Source organism: Phoca vitulina, unplaced genomic scaffold (genome assembly GCF_004348235.1).
Source record: "Phoca vitulina isolate PV1807 unplaced genomic scaffold, GSC_HSeal_1.0 scaffold56, whole genome shotgun sequence".
NCBI lineage: Eukaryota > Metazoa > Chordata > Mammalia > Carnivora > Phocidae > Phoca > Phoca vitulina.
Genome location: NW_022589759.1, coordinates 138,027 through 161,552, shown reverse-complemented (window position 1 = coordinate 161,552; position 23,526 = coordinate 138,027). Strand labels below are relative to the sequence as shown.

At 53.4% G+C, this 23,526-nt stretch overlaps 1 protein-coding gene across 2 annotated transcripts; it reads left to right on the top strand.

Moving 5' to 3' along the window:
* The first annotated feature begins 842 nt into the window (after positions 1-842).
* On the top strand, positions 843-23,177 carry TCF25 (transcription factor 25). Of its 2 annotated transcripts, XM_032389734.1 has the most exons (18): positions 843-1,352; positions 7,080-7,244; positions 8,231-8,305; positions 8,972-9,090; positions 9,855-9,920; positions 12,990-13,072; positions 13,664-13,794; positions 14,186-14,285; positions 15,246-15,339; positions 16,553-16,645; positions 16,748-16,853; positions 18,281-18,440; positions 19,742-19,829; positions 20,492-20,650; positions 20,805-20,895; positions 21,279-21,358; positions 22,477-22,549; positions 22,870-23,177. In XM_032389734.1, the coding sequence occupies exons 1-18, from the start codon at positions 1,002-1,004 to the stop codon at positions 23,026-23,028; spliced, it is 2,193 nt and encodes a 730-aa protein (XP_032245625.1). In that variant the 5' UTR covers positions 843-1,001; the 3' UTR covers positions 23,029-23,177. The 2 variants fall into 2 exon arrangements, with proteins under 2 accessions (XP_032245625.1, XP_032245626.1); XM_032389735.1 differs by lacking the exon at positions 22,870-23,177 and having other exon boundaries at positions 21,279-21,405.
* The last annotated feature ends 349 nt before the right edge of the window (positions 23,178-23,526 follow it).

The following is a 23,526-nucleotide window of genomic DNA, read 5'->3' as shown; positions in this document are numbered from 1 at the left end:
AACTCAAGGGTCAAGGGAGAGGGATCCCAGAGGCCATGACCCATTCTGTCCCTGTCTCCCTTTCTTGGTCCTTGCCAGTGGCCTTCCTCATTTGAACCTTGGAACCACAGACCTGCATGCAAATCCAGGTTCTACCTGGGCCAGTTACTCTCTGAATCCCAGTTTCTTTACTTGTAAACGGTGGGGATACCTATTCCCAGGATGTAAGAATTTGGTATAGTGCCATCGCCACACTCAAGGCTGCCGTCTCCTCTCTTCCAACACACTCACACCATTTCCTCTTGCTCCTGTATTTGGCCCTCTGCAGTGCAGGGGTTCTCAATCTTGCCTGCACATTTTAATCCCCTGAAGAGCTCTTAATATCAATGCCTGACCCCACCTCGGAATTGCTAGGGATGGGTCCTTGATCTTTATTGTAAAAATCTCCCCAGGAGGTTAAAACACAGTAAGGGATTCCCGTACCTAGACGAACAGGAGAATCGCCTGGGACCCATTAACGACAACAAAAGGCAAACGCCCAGGACAGCCCCTAAGATTCGGTTTCAGTCTACCCCGGGGAGGAAGAGGTCCAGAAATCTGCAGCTTTGGGAAGCTCCTCGGTTTGGATGTGTTTACTTTTAATAAGGAGGGAAATGTCCCGCCTGCAGCCGCGGAGGCGGACCGAGAGCACTCACCTGCCCGCCAGGTCGCCCAGCTGTCTATCACCTGTGCACCACCACAGGTGGAACGCCACGAGGCAGTGCGCCCACCTGCGCGCTCGCCCTCCTCACCTAGCCCCACCTGCAGGTTCCTCCCGCCCGGCGAGCCCGCACTCGGAGAGCAGGGTCTAGGTTCCGTAGACGGCTCGGAGCCCGTGTAGCCCCCGCCCCAGCCCGACAGCGGTCGCGGACACGCCTCCGGAAGACCCGGAGACACCCAGCGCCGGTACCGCGAGAGAGACCGCCGCACGGAGGCGCCCAACTCGCGCGAGAACTGGCCTGGACGCGCCCGCACCTTCTTTAATGCCCCTGTTGACGGAGAGGAAGTTCCGGAGAACCTCAGCGCGCAGACGCGACACGCCAGCCTCGCGCCAGCGCGCCCTAAATGCGCAGGCGCGCCGGCTGTTCTCTTTTCTGCTCTTCCTTCTCCCGGTCTCCAGACGTCAGCGGCCGTTGGGTCCTATGTCGCGCCGGGCCCTCCGGAGGCTGAGGGGGGAACAGCGCGGCCAGGAGCCCCTCGCGCCCGGCGCCCTGCAGTTTGTCCTCCACGATGACGATGATGCGGAAGAAGAAGGTTCAAAGCGGGGTCCAGGTGGCCGGCGCCCCCGAGGCGCAGGGAAGGAGGGTGTCTGCGTCAACAACCGGTTCGAGCTGGTGAGGAACGGGGCTGCCTGGGGGGGGGGCGGTGGGAGGGGGCAGTGGGGGCGGGTCCGTGACGTCACGGGGCGGGGCGACACGTGGTCTGGGCTGCAGCGGGGGCGGTGCTAAGGAGGTGGGTGAGGCGGGCTATGTGGTGGGCGTGGCTACGTCGGGTTTGGGCTGCGGCGAGGAGGCAAGGCAATTGCGGTCTGAGCTGCGGCGGAGTGGGCGTGAGCGTGACGTCGAGGGGCGGGTCCGCCGCCCAGTGGGCGGGGCTTCGCGTCTCAGGATCTGGGGGCTCTTGGCATTGTTTCAGGGTTGAGCATTGCCTACGCCAGGCCCTCGCAGGGCCATTGCAGACAGTCTTGTCAACTCCTCAGAGCGCAGGACTTGGTGTTTTGCTCATCGCTGGGTCCCCCGCAGCACGTGTCTGGCGCAGAAATAACACGATGGATGCGAACTGAGGGAGTAAACGCCCACCGGGGTTTCTTTAGCTGGCTTCAGTCAGTACTTTTGCTTGTGCGTCTTCTTCTCGCTTCTCTGACCTCCCTGTGCGGGCAGGTGACTGTCCGCTGTGCTCACCTTGGATCCCCTCCACGGTGTGCCCGAGTGGTTGAACACACAGCAGTAGGTCTGAAGATGATGGGGAAACCAGTGACCTTTTGTAAGCGCTTTCTTGGTCTTGCAATGGCTCCCATCTTTGCGTAAACTTGGCAAGTTAGGAGCCCATCATTAGATGGTGGGGAATGTGGGCTTCCCTTCTGGGAGTTGGGTAATTGACCTTCCCTCTGAAGGCGAGCGAGCCTCAGCTGTAGTCTGTGGTGGAGGTGGGACCAAGTCCTTTCTTGAGATTCTCCATAGTCTCCTTCCACCTGTTCTGATTCTGAGACCAGAAGTAACTCCCTCCCCTCTGCCCTGTTTCTTGTCATTTCTTTCAAATTTATTATAAACAGTTTCAAACATGTACAAAAACAAGAGTAGTATTAACTTCCCTGTGCTCATCTCCCAGCTCCCACAGTTGGACTCACAGCACTTTGTCTCCACACTTTTCTGTCACATCACGTGTCCTTAAATTTGCCATTTTTCTGACTTCTTTCAAAACACTGAAGTCTTCTTTCCCATCTCACTTGTTCACAGGCTGAAACCAATTTGTGCTGTAGTCAGCCATCTCCATGGACGTTTGAGCAGCTTGTGCTTTCTCTTTCCCATATTCCCCAGATTTAGTCTTTAACACCAGTAGCTTTTCTTTGGAGGACATTTACACATTCCAGGCACTGCTGCTGTGTCATGGGATTCTCGTAGTCTGGAAAGGAGGTCATATTGTCCCCCTTGTGCAAATGAGGTAGTAAGTGACACCTGCAGAGTAAATCTAGGCTTTCTGACTTAAAACTTGTATTCTCAACCACCTCATGGTAATTGTCTCTGAAGCAAGTTAATGTTTCTGCTGAAGAAGAAAGGAGGGTAAATGGACGGGGGGCAGAATGTTTGGGAGAAATGGAAAAAGTGGCAGGTGCTTATGTGTGAAGGGAGAGGAGGAATACTGATGTGGACCTCCCTGTGAGATCACGTCAGAGGGACTCAGGCTGTACCTGCTCAGGACTCTGTCTGTGTGTCCCCCTTCCGCTTTCTTTCATTTTTTTTTTTTTTTAAGATTTTATTTATTTATTTGAAAGAGACACAGCGAGAGAGGGAATATAAGCAGGGGGAGTGGGAGAGGGAGAAGCAGGCTTCCCGCCGAGCAGGGAGCCCAACGCGGGGCTCGATCCAGGACCCTGGGATCATGACCTGAGCCAAAGGCAGGCGCTTAACGACTGAGCCACCCAGGCGCCCCACCCCCACCCCCTTCTGCTTTCCGATGTTGCTATCACCAGCTCCAATGTCCTTCCCAGTCTTGGGATTCATGGATCCAGCTCAACATCTGTCTCCTCTTACACCTTTCACAGACATCTCAAACCCAGTGTGTTAACTGCCCTTTCTGCCTCCTCCAGCCTTCTCTGTCTCTGTGGAGGGCATCTCCATTTTTCCTCTTGTCCACACCAGCAATGTGAAGGCGTTCTGATCTCTCTCTCACCATACACTCAGACCATTGGGAAGTCCTATGGCAGCTCCAGGTGCAGCACCTGGGGGGGGTGACCACTGCCTGTGGCCTGGATCATCACCATCCTTCTACCCGGTCCTGCTTCTACTCTTGTTCCTTTGCAGTCTGTCTGATCACAGAAGCCACAGTGACCCTGTTAGGCTCGTGTCTGACCTCAGCCCTCCTTTCTTTGCAACCCCCCAATGGCTCCAGGCTGGCCCAGTTCGCCCCATGAGCTCTCCTACCTCATTTCTTTATAATCTTGTTTGCTGTGCTCTAGCCACAATCTGTCCCCTTTGCCGTCTCCTCTGCCTTTAACGCCTTTTATTCAGGTGTCATAATGACTCACTCCTTCCTCAGGTTTTGCTCAGATGTCACTTTCTCAGTCTTGCCTACCCTTCCTACCTGCTTTTAAAAGTACACTTACCCAGGGCGCCTGGGTGGCTGGGTTGATTAAGCATCCAACTTGTGATTTCGGCTCAGGTCCTGATCTCAGGGTTGTGAGATCAAGCCCCGCATCCTTGGACTCTGCGCTCTGCAGGGAGTCAGCTTGAGGATTTTCTCTCTCCCTCTGCCCCTCCCCTGCACTCACTCTCTCTAAAATAAATAAATCTTAGGGGCGCCTGGGTGGCTCAGTCGTTAAGGGTCTGCCTTCGGCTCAGGTCATGATCCCAGGGTCCTGGGATGGAATTCTGCATTGGGTTCCCTGCTCTGCGGGAAGCCTGCTTCTCCTTCTCCCTCTGCGCGCACACTCTCTCTCTCTCTCAAAATCTTAAAAAAAAAAAAAAAAAAAAAGTACAGTTACCTCCACACTCCCATGTCTCTTCTTTCTTATTTTTCCCTGGCTATTAACACAGAGCATACCATACAAATTACCTGTTGTTTTTTTTAAATTTGGTGTTTCTTTGTTTCCCTGCTGAAGTATAAGCTTTGTGGGAACAGACTGTGCCGTTCCCAGCGTGTCCTCACCACCCTGTGTCTGGCACCCAGGTATGCAGAAAAGTTACTGCATGAGTCAGCATTTCCTCTAAGAGGACCAGCAGGTATTGTCTCCGGCCAGAATGTACGCGTACAGGCTTGGGAGTCAGAAGGACCTAGGTTTGAATCCTGGCTCCACCTCTTCAAAGCTGTGAGAATGTAGGCAAGATATCTAACACAAACTTCAGTTTTCCTGTTTCTTAGGGATGATCTTACTTTACTTCATGGGGTTGTCATGCGTGATATATGAATTAACATGTGCAGCCTTTAGCCCAAGCTAGGCATATAGTGAACACGCTGCCAATGCAGATATTAAATGACAGTGGAAACCAAGTGAAGGGTGCAGTAGAACTTAAGTAGAAACGTGACCCTAAGTGGTTTACTTAGAGGCATTTCCAGGGGCCAGCAGTGTTCTCTGAGCAGAGGAAAGCAGAGCAGAGAGACACTGTCCTTTGTTAGTGTATGAATTTGTCCTTATGACTGGCTCTTGGGTGAGGTGTTTTTTTTTTTGGCTTTAGATTAGAAATCGTTTTTCTACTTCAGAGTAGCTTTTAAAAACTAACTTTATTGAAGCGTAATATATATTTGATAAATTCACCCGTTTCAAATGTATGGTTCAAGGTTTGCAGCATAACATACCGTGCAGTGGTTGGGGATGATGTAGATAGGACTCAGTGTTTTCGGGGTCAAGGACGACTTCGACAGTCTGCTAAAAACCACACAAACTTTTAAAGACGATCAGACTTGATAGCATTGAGGAATGTTCCCTTTAAGTGAGGAAGATCAATATTTCACAAAGAATTACATTTAGCCTTTGAACAACACTGGGGCTAGGGGCCCTAAACCCCATGCGGTTGAAAATCTGCCTATAACTTTTGATTCCCCCAAAATTTAACTGCTAAAAGCTTATTATTTGCTGGAAGCCTTATTGATAACAAAGAAGTTACATTATATGTATTACATACTATATTCTTAAAGTAAGCTGGAAAAAAGAAAATGTTATTAAATAACCACAACCTGAGCTGAAGGCAGATGCTTAACCAACTGAGCCACCCAGGCGCCCTTCAGATAAATAAATCTTAAGGAAAAACAAAAGAGTAAATTGGCACCCAGCTTCACTAGAAGCATTGGAGGTACCATTTGTTTGAATGCTGAAGTATGGGTGCCAATTCCCCCATGGATCCCCATTGTTTATAGGAAATGTCCCAGGAGGCCTCATTCCAGTTTTCTTTCTTTGCTCCCAAATCTAAACCAACCAGACCACACCCAGGCCCCTGGCTTTACAAAGCTGCCACTCAAAAGACGGTGTCCACAATAGGAATTGCCATAGTATTGGGTGATGTTGGACAGACGCTATTTTGGTAGAGTTCTAGCATTTTCAAGTCAGGTATGGATTTATAGACAGATAAGCATGATATACTCCTAAATTCTATCCTTGCCACATGGAAATCTCCATTGGTAAAGAAAGCAAGCAAAACCAAAGGATACAAAAACTTGTTCCTGCTTTCTCTTCTTTGATACTTTCCCAACTGAGACAGTAGATCCAGAAAGAATCAATGAAAACTGACCAGGTACAGTATGATCTCAGTTTTGTGTGTGTGTTTTGTTTTTTTTTTTAAGATTTATTTATTTATTTATTTATTTGTCAGAGAGAGAGAGAGAGATCATGAGCAGGGAGAGTGGAGAGGGAGAAGACTTCCCCACTGAGCAGGGATCCCGACGTGAGACTTGATCCCAGGACCCTGGGATTGTGACCTGAGCCGAAGGCAGACGCTTAACCGACTGAACCACCTAGGCGCCCCTTGATCTCAGTTTTAAAAAAATAAAAGTTATCTCAGGGTTGTGGGGGGTAAAGTAGATCTTATTTTTATTTTGTTTAATGTCCTAAATTGTCAGATGTCCTAAATTGAAGACTGTTTTACTTATTTTTGGACCTCAGTGCACTAGATGGGGTCCATCCCATCTGGTTGATGAAACGTGGTCGTTATTAGTCCAGTAGTTATTAGTGTTGACCTCTTTTGTTTATTCATTGACTTGCTGAAGGGCCAGAACTTCTCCAATGACTTGTACCCACCCTGCCCCCGTCTTGCCTCCAGAGTGTGAGTGTGCTCGCGTGCGCATGCACGTGCACAGTTCATTCCTTTTCACTGCTATGTAAGGTTCTGTTGGGGAGCTACTTTTATTATCAGGGAAGAGTTTCTAGCTAAGTCAGTCCTTAGGTACCTTTTCTTCCCCTAGCTCCTTGTCCTGTCAGCTACTGTAGATGAGTTGAGCTAGAACTCCCAGTAGGAGGAAAGAACATTAATGCATTGGCTGAACAAATGTATTTACAAATCTTTGCCCTAGGGTGGTGTTCAGTAAGGGAGATGGGTTGTAATGTTTGGGGATTCTTCATTATGTCAGCTCTGAAGACAGAGACACATGGAGCCACCCTGGGCCCCAGCATTCTCGGGGGTTCCTTGACGAAAATGACCCTGAACCAGAGCTTGTTGAGAAGGTGAGCACTACGGCTCTGCCAGGCACATGGATGTAGGTGTTTCTTCCCCCTGCGACCTCCGAGTGACCCTGAATATGTCTCCTCGCCCCAGCTCTGCCCTGCTCTCCACTCTGACACAGCTCAGTATCACCATTTACTCCGTGACCGGGTTGCCTGGAACACCCTTGTTCTCTCCCATCTGTTTTTCCAGATAAACATTGAAGACCTTGAGGAGGGACCTGTGCTGAATGGGGAGAGACCCAATTGTCTGCTCACAGACGCTGTGGTGTCAGGGAACAAAAGGAGGTCCCAGAGTGGAGATGCAGAAAGCAAGAAAGCTGGAGAAGTGGCTGACAAGGCAGCGCCCCCAGAGCAGGTATGGGGACCAGCCACACACACTCTCTGCTGTCATTTTCTGCAGTTGCAGCTGCCCCACCATTTCCTTGGGGCCCCTGATAAGATTTGCATGAAATCCTCAAGACTAGTTGTGGGTATCAAGGGGGGCACATACAGGGTCCCCTAGACGAGTTTCCCTGGCACCAGACTCGCCTTCACACTTTGGGAGAGTCTGTTTCTACTTTGCAACATGTGTGTTCTCTGTGACTGTGTGTCTGGAGCTCTGGTCAGGTGGACAGGGCCCTGGGTGGCCATGCCTTGAGGAAATGCGTAGATCAAGTTAGCGTTGGGGTGTGGCTGTTGTACATGGCACAGGGGAGGGTCTCTAAGGAGATCTTTTGCTTGTTTACGCAGCAAGTGCTTACTGCGAGCTTGCTGGGTTCTGGGGACAACTCTGCCTTCCGGGGACCTCTAGTTGAAAGGGGGACAGAAACGGATGGACAAGTGCAGCTGGAGAGACCTGACTCACGGCTTAGAGTGGGACACCCGCCCGAGCTTGGGGTGGCGGGGGGCTCTACACTGCAGGGAAGGAGGTGGCCAGTTGAAGGCACCAGAGGTATTCCGGCAGAGGCACCAAGGGCGTGTGTGTGTGCGGGGGGAGGGGGCATGCAGTGCAGGGGCCCAGGTCTCCAGGGTAGCTAAGTGTGGCAGGGAGGGTGGTTGGCAAAGTGAAAGACGAAAGAAGAGGGCAGGTGGATGTATGGTTCAGACCCTGTGAGCCTCTTGAGGTCCTGGGAAACCCTGAGTCCTCTCAAGAAGGAATAGGGGAGAAAGTTGGACGTAGGCCCAGAGTTGCAGGTCAGTGGGAGGTATGTGTTGGAGAAGTAGTTCACAGGACATTCGGGGTGGGAGGGAGGGGATGCCAAGCCTGTGTTCCCATATCCCTCTGCAGCTTGCTGCTTTAATTCTCAGATATTAAGATTTTATTGTTTCTTTCCATTGACTAAAATGTGCTTCTTTTGTTAGTCTAATATAAGTGGCAAACTCCGAAAGAAGAAAAAGAAACAGAAAAATAAGAAAAATTCTACAGGAGAAATTTTGGTATGTGCATCTGGCTGTTTCTCAAGGTGGTGTTAGAAGCAATTCATTTTTATTTCATATTTTGATTCCTTCCTGTTAGGAATATAATTCAGAGGTCAGTGAAAGTCACTAACCAAATTTTGCTTATGTTAGTTCACTTTGTTCCTTGAGGGTTAGACCTCATTCTGTGCTTTTCATTTCCTGGCCACCATCTGAAGTGACGTTCTTTGGCTGGCAGAGTTCCTTCTAGTCTGTTGCCCCCGTGCCCTGACCTTTTTCTAGTGCTGATGGACTGATAGGATGGTGAGGTGTAATCCTCTAGGGGCAGTCTGTTGTGAGAACATCTGTTTCATTCATTCTTCACCGTCTGATTCTGTGTCTCCTGAAAGGTCGTAGCTTTTTTTTGTCTCAAGTCCTACCTGAAGAGGTGGGAACACCTGTAGGACGAGCAGTCAGGTTTGTGACTGAGTTATTTCAAGGGTCCTTCTGGTTCTGTGATCCTGCCAATTCTGAGCTTCCTCTAATGAAGCATCTCTCCTTTTTTCTAAATATATGTGCTGTAGACAGTATTTGGATTATACTGTTTTCCAGAAAGTAAACACAATATAATGCTGGTTCCTTATAAAAATCATTTTGTTGTTGATTGTTACGATGTTTAAAATAAAGTTAGTGTTCTGTTGTTTTTAGGAACATGGGCTGGAAGATATCGATCGCATCTTGGAGAGGATTGAGGACAGCAGTGGTTTCAACCGCCCCGGGCCGCCTCCCCTGAGCTCCAAGAAGCACGTCCTATATGTGGAACACAGGTACAGCTCCTCTCCTTCCTGCTGAGACACAGACTCCCTGAGAAGGAAAAATAACATTTAAAAAAGAAGAAAACTTCCTGTATTTAAAAGCAATGTAGGTTTATTGCCAAACATTTAGGCAGTAGGAGCAATGAGAAAGAAGGAAAGGGGAAAACTTCTGTTTCCAAGGACCCATCCTTAACTTTATAAATCTGGGAATGTTTTTTCTTAAACGGTGTTGAAGTAAGATGTCGTTCTGTGATAAATTATTCCTCTCTTGTTCTAGTAGATGCCTAATGAAACCCTGTCCCTACTAAAGAGACTGTTGCCTGTGTTCAAAAAGCCATCTTTATTCCTGAGTCAGTGAGCCCACTTTGATCTAGTCTGTAGATCTGAGGCTGCTCGGGCTCGGCCCCAGTACTGGCCGCCTCTGTTTCCGGTCAGCATGGTTTCGAAGAATGCAGGCCTGCCAGTTGTCTTTCATGTCAGAATAGCTGTTCTCCCTGCTGGGTTTTACGTGACCTTTCAGAATTCCCAGAATCGGGGACACCTGGGTGGCTCGGTTGGTTAAGTGTCTGCCTTCGGCTCAGGTCATGATCCCAGGGTCCTGGGATCGAGTCCCACATCGGGCTCCCTACTCAGTGGGGAGCCTGCTTCTCCCTCTACCTCTGCTTATGCTCTCTCTGTCAAATAAAATCTTTAAAAAAAAAAAAAAAAAAGAATTCCCAGAATCGTTGTGGAAGAACTCAATTTCGTTTTTCTTCGTAAAATTTTCAATTCTCTAGACACTTGAATCCAGACACAGAACTGAAAAGGTATTTTGGTGCTCGAGCTGTCCTGGGGGAACAAAGGTAAGCTCAACACTGGCTGTGTTCTCAGAAAAGGGAGGGAGTATTCTCAAGGCCTCTAAACCCTTGGGGGAGGGGTAGGTAAAGCACCTTGCAAACGGAAAGCCTTAGGATTTCGGGTTCTGAGGAACCTGAAGGGTCGGAGAGAAGTTGATGTTTGACCTTTTCGGTAACAGTTGGGCTCCATCCCTCCCACTGCCTTAGCTAGCACGTGAGTCACAATTTTACAAAGATTCTGGAGGTCCTAAAATTTTGAGCTTCTAGCCCTGAAATCTTGGCCAGGTTAATTTTTGTTTCTCAGTCAGCAGCAAAACCAACATGGGGTTTAGATTCTGAGGTAAGTTTGATCTTTGTTAATGTAACAGTTCTTAGTGGTTGACGAGCTGTGGTAGATGCAGTGGGAAATGTTCTGTGCATGAGGGTCTGTTTGCAGGACTTTGTGGAGGAGGTGTGGGTGTTCAGCTTTCCGGATGCCCAGCACCGAGTCCACTTCTGACCGGGACCCTGGATGCTCAGCACTGCCTGGTCCCTGGAACCGCAGGGATAGCCCAGCCCCACAGTGAGCTGTCCATACCGAACATACAGACTTCGGGCAGGTGGGCGGACACTCGCAGAGCAGTGGGAGGCTGGCCATGCCCGACGTGTCTGTCACTGCAGGCTGTCAGAGAAAGAGCCGTGCACACGCCCTCTGCAGATTCTGAAGTGGCCACCAGAGAGGACAACCAGAAACACATCGAGTCTGTCTTTGGGCAGAATAAGGAATGAGGGAGACGAGAGAACCAGAGCTTCTCAGGGAAGCCTTTGGTGGGACTTAGGATATTAAATCGGTATTCTAGAAGCACACTGCTACTATAAAGACAATAAACGTAATCACTGCGAACTATGATTTGCCGAAACAAGACTAGGCAGAAGTGTGAAGAAACGGCAAAGATGAACCAAGCAGAGGCAAACCAGTGGGGCTACGGTGGGGAGATACAACGTTCAGCCTAGGACAGTCCATGTGACAAAGAGGAACATCTTGAAGTGAAAATGTTTTTCATCAATATTCCAAAAGAAGACAAAATCAGAAACCCTTGTGTCCTGAATAACTTAACACCCAAGATAAAACCAAAAACCATTAGCAAATAACAACAAAAAGTGCTCCATGTACACATTAGACAGAATCTAAAACTCCTAACTCTACCATAGGTCAGAGAAGGAAGAAACACTCAAGAGAGCAGGTGACCTAAGGTACGTGGAGCTGACGCAACATGGGAATAGCCACCGCTGGGTAATTTCACTAGAAATGGCCACACAGATGCAGGGGGACTGCAGCCAACAGAGAAGCCGACACTTGTCCCCTGGGGCAAGTGCATTCCCCTCGTACACCAGGGTGCGGAAAATGGTGCCTAGAACCCAGCCATGCAGAACCGGGTGGTGTGGCACTCCCGCAGAGTTCTGTGGTCCTGGGGGACAAGATGTGTGTGCACAGGGGGCCCAGATGGGTGCAGGGAGCTCTCCTGAATTATTACCTTGGAGGTGGGTGCCAAAGGAGACAATTCTAATTCCAAATTGCTTCATTTTTTTTTTTTTGAAAGATTTTATTTGAGAAAAGCAGAGAGAGAGAACACGAGAGCATGTGCCTGCAGGGGGGAGGGGCAGAGGGAGAGGGAGGGACAAGCAGACTCCCCCGCTGAGTGCAGAGCCCAAGATCATGACCCGAGCTGAAAATAAGAATCAGATGTCCAAGCGACTGAGCCACCCAGGTGCCCCTTGTCTCAATTTTTTTATAACAAGCATTTAATTCTACATTTAGAAAAAAATATATACGTGAAAAGACAAAGCTTCTGCTGGTGTGGGTGCTCCCGGTCAGAAGTGGACTTGGTGCTGGGCATCCGGAAAGCTGAACACCCACACCTCCTCCACAAAGTCCTGCAAACAGACCCTCATGCACAGAACATTTCCCACTGCATCTACCACAGCTCGTCAACCACTAAGAACTGTTACATTAACAAAGATCAGAGTTATCCCAGAATCTAAACCTCATGTTGGTTTTGCTGCTGACTGAGAAACAAAAATTAACCTGGCCAAGATTTCAGGGCTAGAAGCTCAAAATTTTAGAGTTAATGAGAAATTTTCTTCAGATTTTGACCATGCTTTTCAGGTACCTTGTTTTTTCCTCCTGCAGTTTTGCCCTCTTGTTGGGAGAAGAAACATGCTCTTTTATCCTTTTCCTAATACAGGCCAGATTCTTATTCAAGTTTTTTTTCTTAATGAAGTGGTTCAGATTATCAAGAAAGTATAGAGCAGAATGTCCACATGCCCACATGGCCATTACTCAGCTTAAGAAAGAAAGCATTAGTGATAGCGCAGTAACCCCTCTCTACGGCCACGGCTTCAAGGGGGCGGCCTGGCGCCTGCAGCAGAGACCCCCGGATAACGGAGGTGGAGCACGTGGCTGAGAAGAGAGGGCAGTCCACGTGCAGCGTGTCGGGAGCTGGACCTCCCTCCCCTGCTGCCCCCTGGTGCTCTCTGTCTTGCTCATTCCCACCAGAAGTGTGTTGACGTCACTGTCCTGCCACGCCAGTTCTGTTCATGGTTATCGTTTTTCCCTTTTCAAAACCTGTTGCTGCATTGGTGGCCCCTTGAGAGGGGAGGAGAGGACCCACCTCAGGACAGAGGCACCAGAGGCCATCCTCTGCCCTCTGTGCCCAGCCGGCATTGCGTTGTCCAGCCCGATGCACGGGGACGTGGCTCGCTTCCCTCCGTGGGGCACCTACAGGCTTGCTCTCCTCCGGGTCTTTATTTTTGGTGTTCAATTTTTGTTTCCTTTTTACCTTTCTTTTCTACCATTTAGCTGGACTGTAAATTTCCCGTTTTTCTTTCTTTCTCTGGTTGTTTGGTCATTTAGATGACAGTTTCCAGTTCCATCTGGCAGTGGTCCTGTTCTGTTGCTGACAAGGATTGCGTCGTGTCCTGGTCATGCCTGTGCACCCTCGCCCCCGCCCTTCCCTTCCCCACGGTTTTGCTTCCATGGTGCCTGTGGGGGTCAGGCAGTGAAGGAGAAGCTGTAACCATGTCTGTTCTCCCCAGGCCGAGGCAGAGGCAGCGTGTGTACCCCAAGTGTACATGGCTGACGACCCCGAAGAGCACCTGGCCACGGTACACCAAACCAGGTGAGGGGCTGTGGGGTGTGTGAGGGCACCCTGGCCTGGTGCTGGGGGACCAAGGACCCCCTCTCCCTGCACACACCAGCTGCATGTTTTCTCAAATGGGTTTTCATGAAGCTTTTTTCTACCTTTTTCTTTTTTCCTGTGGATCCTGTATCGTAGGAAGCACTCTAGTTCATTTTCTAAGTGGGATAGTTTATATTTTGTTGCCAACTAGTAAGTCCATATAACTTAAAGAAAAACAGCAACAGTGCAGAAAGGCTTGGGGTGTGGAGCAAATGCCCCGTGTCTGAGAACCCTTGGGTCGTGGGGTCCGACGGGCGCCCACCGTCACCGTGAAAGGAGCGTGTGACGGCCCCGCCCTGCCCCTGTCCCGTGTCCCTGTTGTCCTGGGACATTGGTGATCTGGCCACACCCATGGGAGAAGAAACCTCTTCATGGGAAAAGCGTAGACAGGATGCTGGTGTGGACCACGCCACGGGCAGTCGGCCCCAGACATCCTGGGAAAGTAGACCCTCTGATGGGGACTCCGTGGAGTATGCACAGAGACTCCTCGCCAGGAACAGCGCGAGGGGCCTGACGCTGTACTCTCCGCAGGTCTGTCCATGCGGCTGCTGGAGTCCAAGAAGGGCCTCTCCTCCTTTGCGTTCGAGCACAGTGAGGAGTACCAGCAGACACAGCACAAATTCCTGGCTGCCGTGGAGTCCATGGAGCCCAACAACATCGTGGTGCGTGTGTCCCCCTGGAGGGTCCTCGCCCAGCCTGCATCCTCTCCTCAGTAACCCAGGCTGCCCTGGGCCTGGATCACGGGGGCTGAGGGCCCTGGCAAGGTGCTTCTAGGGGCTCGCCTCATCTTCCCAGGGCCCCTTGCTTGGGGGGAGTGGCAGAGGGTGAAGGTGGAGGTCCTGGGGCAGAGTCCCTACTCCCACCAGAGGCCTGGTCAGTGACTCAGCAGCGGTGATGAGCTTGGTTTGAGGTGAGGGTTTTGTGGATGTCACTCTTTGTGACGTTTTCCCAATGTTTCAGTGCCTGAAAGCCCTGTCTGGGGCTGGTGCCTTGCTCCCTGCTGTCCAGGAGGCACGACCTCTAGCCCTATCATCGTTCCCTCTTTGCTCATAGGTTCTGCTCCAGACCAGCCCATACCACGTTGACTCGCTTCTGCAGCTCAGCGATGCTTGTCGCTTTCAGGAGGATCAGGAGATGGCCCGAGACCTTGTGGGTAAGAGCCTCCCTGGGTACGCTGCCCTGCTGTGCCTTGGAGCACCTCTTTGGGAGGAGCGTAGGTGCTGTTTTAAAAGGTGACAGCCAGGACACAGGGGTTTGCCAGGGCTTTTTTTTTTTTTTTTTTTAAGAGAGGAAGGGCGAGAGAGAGGTAGAGGTTTAGTTCATGCCAGGGTTGTACACCCTCGTCACCACCAAATCTAGATCATTTATGTAACTTACCAAAGAATCCCTGCCCATCACCTGACACTTCCCCACCCCACCCCAGCCCCTGGCCCACCCAATGCTCCTTCCTGTTTCTGTGCATTTGCTTGTTCCAGACATTTCCTATGAGTGAAATGCTCTGATATATGTCTTCTTGGTTGCTTTTTTTTAAGGATCTTATTTATTAGAGAGCGAGAGCATGAGTAGGGCAGAGAGAGAGGGAGAAGCAGACCCCCCCACCCCGCCGAGCAGGGAGCCCGACACGGGGCTCGATCCCAGGACCCTGGGCTCATGACCTGAGCCGAAGGCAGATGCTTAACGACTAAGCCACCCAGGCACCCCGACCTGGCTTCTTTCATTTACCGTAATGTCTCCAGGGTTCACTCCTCTCCAGTCAAATGATGCTCCGTAGTGTGGATGGACCATGTTTTGTGTATCTGCCAGCACTTGGCAGACACTTGGTTGTTTCCACTCCTTGGATCATGTGACTAAGCTGCTGTGGACATGTGCATGTGGGTTTTGTGAGGACGTGTGCTGGTATCTGTCTGTCTAGAAAGTCGTGCTTCTGGGTAAAGTAGATGCAGAGAGAGGCATCAGTGATCCCCAAGGTCACATCTGTGTCATGGCACTTTCCAGAATCCTCGCTCTGCTGCCTTCTTCTTTTGAGAGCTTTCTTTGTGAGCCGTGGGGGGTGGGGTTGCAGTTGCCACACTGTGCTGGCCGTGACACCCTCCCGTGTTTATGTGGCCCTCAGAGAGAGCGCTGTACAGCATGGAGTGTGCCTTCCACCCCTTATTCAGCCTCACTAGCGGGACCTGCCGGCTGGATTACCGCAGACCTGAGAACAGGTGGGTTTCCTGGATGACAGGTGTGTCGAGGTGCATCAGAGCTGTGACGGGATGTGCGTACCTGTGTAGGTGCCGCTGGAACGGGGCAGGGGCCTGTCCCCGAGGTGTCCCACCTGCCGGCTCACACCAGAGGATCTCAGTGTGTTTACCACTTGAACGCAGGAGGGCTCAAGGACAGATGGATTGGGCTAGCCTGGGGTTACATTTGTCCTTGTTAGAAGTCAGTCTGATAAGCCACTTCATTTTCATGGGGTCTGTAGTTGTGTTTCCTCGTATATTTGGACAAAGGGATCTGCACCCCGTGAGTTTAGAATGCTCTGGAATGCTTTGTGGGCAGCCCTGTGTGCCGTTTCCTAAATCATTGAGCTGCTTGAACTCAGCCTGATCCTGTTCCCTGCATTGAGCGGTCATGACTGCGTGACACTCTCTTCTCGCAGATGCATCTCCTGCCCCAGAGCCCCACCCTGGCACCAGCCCCCACTGACGGAGGCCTTAACAGCCTCACCCACTGGATTCCTGCCCTCGGCCTGGCCTTCAGGACCCTGAGGCAGGGCGGGGAGGGGGTGTCCTCTGTCCCGGTGCCCTCTTCACCCTCTCATGGCCTCCAGCGTCCTTGGTCATCTCCAGCCTTGGGTGTTTCCGCGCCTTGGCAGTCAGCCCAGATCCCAGGACACACAGGTTTCCCCCCCCCACCGCACAGATTGTCTGGTTTCATGTGTGTTCAGTTTGTCTCTCCAATTGAATTCTTCGTTCTTGGAGACACAGGTTATAAAACACTAACCTCTGCACGCACCAGCAGGGTGGTGGTCGTCGATAAAAACACTAGTCCACCAGGATGGTTGGAGTCTGCCAACCTGACGTATCCAGCAGCAGTGCTGCTTGCAGCTCCTGAGACTGCAGGGTGCGTTCAGACGTAGAGACGGTGGAGAGGTTGACTCTGTCCCCTGAGACGATAAACAGTAAACCACAAACAAGTCGGTTTCAGCTAACGGCGAAGCTTGTTTCTCTACCCGGCTAGCCACGTAACTGCAGACGACAAGCAGAGCATCACCTTCTCTGCAGACACAGGAACACTCGCCAACAGTCATGGTGCTCAGGCCACACGGGAAGTGCCAGCTCACAGAGGGTGGACTCAGTGCTGGACGAGGCCTCCAGGCAGTGTGGCTCTGGGGTTGCTGCCACTCTGATTCACCAGGAACTGTCTTGGATCTAGGAGCTTCTACCTGGCCCTCTACAAGCAGATGAGCTTCCTGGAGAAGCGTGGCTGCCCGCGCACAGCACTGGAGTTCTGCAAGCTCATTCTGAGGTAAGCGCCCACAGCTGCCACCCGTGTGGTCTCCGCGGCCGCGAGCCCGCAGACGTCCACACCGGCCCACACTGCCCTCTCTCCCTCTGCCGCTTCCGGAAGCCTGGAGCCCGACGAGGACCCGCTGTGCATGCTGCTGCTCATCGACCACCTGGCCTTGCGGGCGCGTAACTACGAGTACCTGATCCGCCTCTTTCAGGAGTGGGAGGTGGGTGTGCATGTGCACTTCTCCTCGCCTTGCTCAGCCCAGAGTCTGTGCCCTGCTCCCTTTTTGTCTCCCCTGCTCCCTGCGATCATGTGCACACAGCTGCAGGGGTTGGGGGTGGGCCGAATGGGATGGCACCCGCGTCCCTCGAGGTGGGCTCGCACGCACCCGCGCCCTCTCACACGCACCCGTGTCCTCTCATGCACCTGCGTCCCTCGAGGTGGGCTCGCACGCGCCCGCGCCCTCTCACACGCACCTGTGTCCTCTCATGCACCCGCGTCCCTCGAGGTGGGCTCACACGCGCCCACGTCCTCTCACACGCACCCGTGTCCCTCGAGTGGGCTCACACTCGCCCATGTCCTCTCACACGCATCCGTGTCCCTCGAGCGGGCTCACATGCGCCCGTGTCCTCTCACACACACCTGTGTCCCTCGAGTAGGCTCACACGCGCCCGTGTCCCTCGAGCGGGCTCGCATGGACACATGCAGGCGGGGTCTGCCTCCAGTCTGACGTCGAGGCAGAGACTGGACACAAAAAAAGTGCATGCTCTCACTGGTGACCTTCATAGTGCTCCTGTGTAGAAGTGATGCTGTTTTAGGTATTTGGGTTAAATATAACAGTAGTAACATTCGTTTCATCTGTATTTTTAAGTCGGCTGCTGGAAAACGTGTGTTTCTGTTGGATGGTGCCCTCTTGGGGATGTGTGAACCTGACCACCTGCAGTGGGGTGGGGCTGGTGGGTGTGGTGTAATTGAAAAAATGACTACATACATAAGTCATTTTGAATTCTGTCCCTTGGCTTGTTGGCCAAGGAGTCCCACCACTGGGGACCTAGTTTACACAGTTCCTGGAGCCCCCAAAATGCAGCTGCAGGGAGCACCCCTCCCCCCACAACAGGGCTGCAGAGGAACGTTTACCGAACTGTGGAGACCACAGCCCCACTTCAGTGGAGAAAACCCGGCCCATCGTGTGTTATCTGTCACGTACACGTAGAGAAAGGCCAGGAAAGTGCTCAGCCGTGTTCGCCAATGTGATCAGGTCCCAGCAGGGGAGGGACGTTTCTCGTTGCCACCCGGGCTTTCTGAGTTTCCCACTGTGACAGAGCACGGACTGCCTGCTTCCAAAGCTGGCCGCAGCCTGAGGGTGGGCACCTGTCTATGACCCCACCTGACTCCACCTCCCCCAGGTCCTCCCCCTTTTCCGTCTCTGTCGATTCTCCACCTCCTCCCCCCCCCGGGGCCTTGTTACTTGTCTCCTGCCAAGAGAAAGCCCCTGGACGTGCCATGAAGTTATCTTTATGCCAAGTAGAGAGATACCAACACAACGCTTGTGCTCATCGCTAGGGCTCAGACTTCGGAGCGTCTATGAATTGTGCATCTTCTGTCTTTGCCGCGTCAAACTTCCAGACTTTGTTTCTCTGGCTCTTGCAGGCTCATCGGAACCTGTCTCAGCTCCCAAATTTCGCCTTCTCTGTGCCGTTGGCGTATTTCCTGCTGAGTCAGCAAGCAGACCTCCCCGAGCAGGAGCTCAGCTCTGCAAGGGAGCAGGCCTCTATCCTGATCCGACAGGCGCTCACCATGTTCCCTGGAGGTGGGTGCACCCTCGCAAACCCCCGCATGCACGTAAGCACAATTCAAAAGCTGAAAATGAGTCACAACTGACTTTGGTATCCAGCTGTCTTGGGGTTTTAGGATAAGTGTTTTGATATTGACTGAGAAAAATTTAGTCTCTGAAGACGGGTGTTTTCTAGAGAGAGGGACAGGAGCTGCTGGACGTTAGCAGAACCGTGCAGGAGGGACCCAGTCCACAAATCCCATTTCTCATTGAGTTGGAGAACTTAGAGACAGGGTTGTCCTGGGATTGCACAGAGGTCCTTCCACCATCCCTGTGTTCCCTGGAGTGGTGGGCTGGTGTCCACGCAGAGACAGAGTCCTGTGGCTGATCTTGGTGGTGACAGGAGATCAGAGGGAGCCTGCTGCCCCATCAGGTTCCTGGTGGAGTTGGGCCCTCCTGCCACGTGCGGTTTCACAGAGGGCTGTGTGCCAGGGACAGGCCATGAGGCTCATGCACACTGTCCCCACAGCCCCCTCTCAGTGACCCCTTCACCTCCGTGAGCCTGCTGCGTCCCAGGCCAGGCAGAGGAGGCAGCCAGGATCCCCACTTCTAGGGCTCACATCCCAGGGCAAGGAGACAGGCAGTGGAATGAGCTGAAAAGGATGGTGTATCAGGTGGTGCTAGGTGCTGGGGAGAAAACAGAGCAGGGGGTGTAGACAAGGATGGTGCAGGTCTGAGGAGGTGGCCAGGGCAGGATTGAGGCCTGTGTCACTGAGGATTCCCACCAGACTTGTACGTCTGAGCCTGACACGCAGGGCTGCCTGGCCAAGTCTGCGGAGAACTGACCGTTCCCCGTTGAGGTGTGTGAGGTTAGGAGGCGAGGCCCCTGGTGGGCTCTGCTGTTTGTGTGGGGTCAAGGGTGTTGGCAGCCGCGTGCTGACTGCTGGTGGTGTTTCCGTGCCGCCTGCTGCACGCGGAGCTGCCCTGCTTGCACCCATCCCTGGAAGGTCACTCAGAGACACGGTTCCCCAGGTGACATGGCTGTGGTGAGGCCTCGGGTCCTCAGAGGGAGAGCGCTCTAACAAGTGGGCAGAGCCTGTCTCCGCTCAAGGCCCAAGCCCCACAGGCTGGCTCCCCCAGCAGCCTGCAGGTGGAATGTGTGTGAGCTCAGTGGTTAGGACGCCTTGTATGTTTGCCTGGCGGGTCGTGGGTGCGACCCCTCAGATGCACACGGGGCCGCTGGGAGGCAGGGCAGACGGCCACGTCTAAGGTGGCAGAGCCCCACTGGCCTCACCCTGGTGTCACCCTGCCCTTGGGGGCCCCTCTTCCTCCTGCAGTCCTCCTGCCTCTGCTCGAGTACTGCAGCATGCGGCCCGATGCTGCTGTCGCCACTCACCGCTTCTTTGGACCGGATGCCGAGATCAGGTAAAGACAGGACAGGGCCCGCCCACGTGTGGGTCACGGGGATGCCCCTCAGAGCAGAGCCCGGGAACCATTTGCACTCAGACCCGAGGCTCATGAGGCTGGCTGTCACTGGGAGGGTCCTGCCAGGCGCTCTCTGCAGGAGACCTTGGCGGCCAGACTGTTGTCCCGCCGAGGAGGGCTGGGTCCCAGGTCCTCGTGGGGCATTGCCTCACCGCTCAGACCCAGAGCTGGCTGGTGTGAGAGCAGCTTGCGGCCCAGAGCCCAGGCCTTCCTGGTGAGGAGTGGGCGGGGTGTGGGGCCCCCTGTGCCGGCACCTGCACCTGCTGGGTGGGCTTCGTATCACACACCTGCACGCGCATGGACTGTCTTTCCCAGATGTCTCGTGAAAAATGAAGGTGAACGTGCAGCGTGGGAGCCCCGTTAGTGAACCAGCGTGGCTCTCCAGCGTCTCTGTGTGCACAGACGTACACTTTTCCTCTGTTTTACGTTTCTTTTAAAGAACTCGCACTTACTACAGCCCATCTCCAGTCGGCAGCCCCTCTGGGCAACCTCCTTGGCCCCCAGGCTGCTGGACAGGCCCCTGCACCCTCCCCAGAGGTGCCAGTGGGTGCGTGGAGTCTGTGCCCTGGCGGGCTCTGCTCACAAGCCCCCCTTTCCCACAGCCAGCCCCCTGCCCTGAGCCAGCTGGTGAGCCTCTACCTCGGAAGGTCTCACTTCCTCTGGAAGGAGCCCGCCACCATGAGCTGGCTAGAGGAGAACGTCCGCGAGGTTCTGCAGGCGGTGGACTCTGGGGACCCCACGGTGGAAGCATGTGAGAGCAGGTGGGCCTGGAGGCCAGGGGGGACAGGGCAGCGCTTGGCCTGATGGGTCCTCACGAGAACGAAGCCCATCTGCTCAGGGTGGTTGTCACAAATGTGGCCGCAGGGCCAGGGCGGGCTCCATTCCATGTGCTGTCCCTTTTCTCCCTGGGCCTAGGCGGAAGGTGCTCTACCAGCGTGCGCCCAGAAACATCCACCGCCACGTGGTCCTGTCCGAGGTCAAGGAAGCTGTTGCCGCCCTTCCCCCGGTAAGGGAGAGGGGCTGAAAATGGGAGCTTTGTCACCTGCTGGGCCCCTCCCCTCCCAGCTGGGGTTTTAAGAGGTGGGGCTGTGCTCATGGCTGTCTGAGCGGCTCGGGGGGCCCTGGAGCACTGAAGTGAGAGACCCTGGCACAGGTGATGGAGCCGTTCCTTCTCTGCCGCACGTGCACCCCTGCCGTCTGAGCAGGGCAGGGTGAGCGTCCCCGCCCTTCACCCAGTTTCTTAGTCCAGTAGATGCAGCCTCGCAGCCAAGGACTGATTCTGTCAGAGTGACGGACTCCTCTCGGAGAGGCCAGCCCAGGCTAGAATCAGCTGGAAGTCTGCTGGGGGCACAGCCAGGGCTCACGGCGGTTCTGTTTCCCTTTCTGAAGGACGTGACCACGCAGTCTGTGATGGGCTTTGACCCTCTGCCTCCCTTGGACACCATCTACTCCTACGTCAGACCAGAGAGGTACCTCTCCGTCTCCTGCTTTGCTCCTTTGCTTGGGTGGCTCCGAGGTCAGTGCTTACGGCTCCCTGGCGCTCCCTGCCTCCTCCAGACACGGGCCCTCGGAGGAGGGTGTGATTGGGGTCACGGGTCAGCTTTCGCTGGCCGTGTTCTTTCACTTACTTGTCTGATGTAGAAACGTTTCTGGTCGGGTTCTAGAGCAGGTGTTGGAGGTAACAGTGGGAAGCAAGAGTAACGCACCACCTCTGCCCTCGTGGAGTGTGCGGTGCGGTGGGGGACGTGTTAATTATGGAATCTAGAAATAAGTGTAAAATCAAAACCACAGTAAGCAAGTGCTGATACATAGGACTCAGAACTGAGAAAGGCCTGTGTGGCCAAGCCTGGGAGAGCTTCAGTGAGGGTGCAGCAAGCCCAAGTCTGCAGTGGATTTGTGGACTGCGTTTAGCCTTGGATTGCGGGAAAGCTGCTTTTTTCTTTCCTTCTAGCCTTTCAAGCTGAGTGACTGCCTTACCACGAGGCTGTCGGCACAACCTTGTAGATCTGGAGTGACAGACTTTCCCATTTCAGAAAACGTGTTCTTTCCAGACCTCAGTAGAGGTAGAGCCCATTATGTAGGATAAAGGAATTTTTCTAAAAGTTGGACTGCATGCTTCTAGGGAAATAGTGTCCACTTAAATTCTCAGATTGATTAAGGTGATACTTAGGCATTTGTAATGTTGGTAGGTTCAGAAAAAAAGCTGTCTTGCTGGACATTGTAGCCCTGAGAAGTGGTTGAAGGGCTGTGCCGACCCGAGGCCATCAGTCCTAAATGTCCAGTGGAGCTGGGCTCCAGCACCATGTCTTACCAGGAGGGCACTCCCCAGCACACCCTAGAACCTTCTCTTCACATGACCACTTTGTATCCCCTGCGCGGCGTTTCTCAAAAGCGAGCCGCCCGAGCCGTGGCAGGTGACCCTCCACTCTCTGCTCAGCTCAACCAGCCAGGTCCCCAAGGGCCCGCCCCCCCGGACGCCCTTCCCTGTGAGGCCTGAGCATGTGCCCCAGCTACCGCGTGGGCTGTCTTCCCCCGACCCCAGGGCAGGGTACACAGCTGCACCAGCTGACCTTCTTTCCTCTTTCAGGCTGAGTCCCGTCAGCCATGGAAACACAATTGCTCTCTTCTTCCGGTCTTTGTTGCCCAATTATACCATGGAGGTATGTGAGCATGTCTTGGCCTCTCTCTGCCACGTGGGTTCAGGCCGGGCCGTGGGGTTGTGCACGTCTAGAGGCTTTACTGGCGCCAGCAGCCAACCTGCTCAGGAGGCCGGGACATGCCCACCTGAGACCGTAGCTGCCACCTTGGCCCCTCAACTCAGCGTGGCGCCTTGACCTCCCCCTGGGGCCTGGCCTTGCTCGTCAAACGTGTTTGGGTTGAGGAGCTCCCTTTTCCCGGCAGGGTCCTGGGCAAGCTGGGTGGGGAGCGCTGGGCCTCAGGGCCCAGGACAGCCCTGCTCAGACGAGTCTCATTGCCACAGGGGGAGAGGATGGAGGACGGAGGGGCTGGGGGTCTGAACCGCAACCACGGCTTGAACAGGCTGATGCTGGCCGTCCGAGACATGATGGCCAACTTCCACTTCCACGACGTGGAGGCAGCTCGCGAGGACAGCCCCGAGGGGGACGGGGAGTGGGACTGAGCCCGCGTCCATGCCGTGCCCCAGCGCTGTACAATTATGTTCCTGATTGCTCTTCTGGTCGGAATTGGCCAGTTCCCTGGAGTAGAAATGCTGATGTGTCGTCCGCCTGCCTCCTTTGTGTCTCCTATAAATGTGAATGGGTTACGCTCTGTGCAGCGTGAGCTCTTCTTTCCCGGGGCTGGAATCTGAGGCAGGTGGGTCGGGATCCGCACAGACCCCGAGGTGTCCCAGGAGAGAACATGACCCAGGGTCACACACAGCCAAGCCCCAGCCCCCTGTGAGCTCTCTCCGTGGCCACCCTGCCTTCCACAGTTTGGGGCACAGAGTAGAGAAGGTCCCACAGGTTTTCGGTGCAACATCCCTGCTGAGAACACCAAGGTGTTTGCCTCCATTGGGAACCTGGAACAGGCCGGCCAGGGACAAGAGGTGCTGATGCCAGAGTCCTTGGGCTGGGCACCACTGATGCAGAATCATAGTGGTTTTATGGGGAAACTTCAG

Bases quoted from the DNA above. Each gene is read 5' to 3' on its own strand.
- TCF25 (XM_032389734.1), top strand. From the start codon at position 1,002: ATGCCCCTGTTGACGGAGAGGAAGTTCCGGAGAACCTCAGCGCGCAGA. The intron at 1,353-7,079 runs GTGAGGAACGGG...CTGTTTTTCCAG, and splicing joins TCAACAACCGGTTCGAGCTG to ATAAACATTGAAGACCTTGA. The intron at 7,245-8,230 runs GTATGGGGACCA...TTCTTTTGTTAG, and splicing joins AGGCAGCGCCCCCAGAGCAG to TCTAATATAAGTGGCAAACT.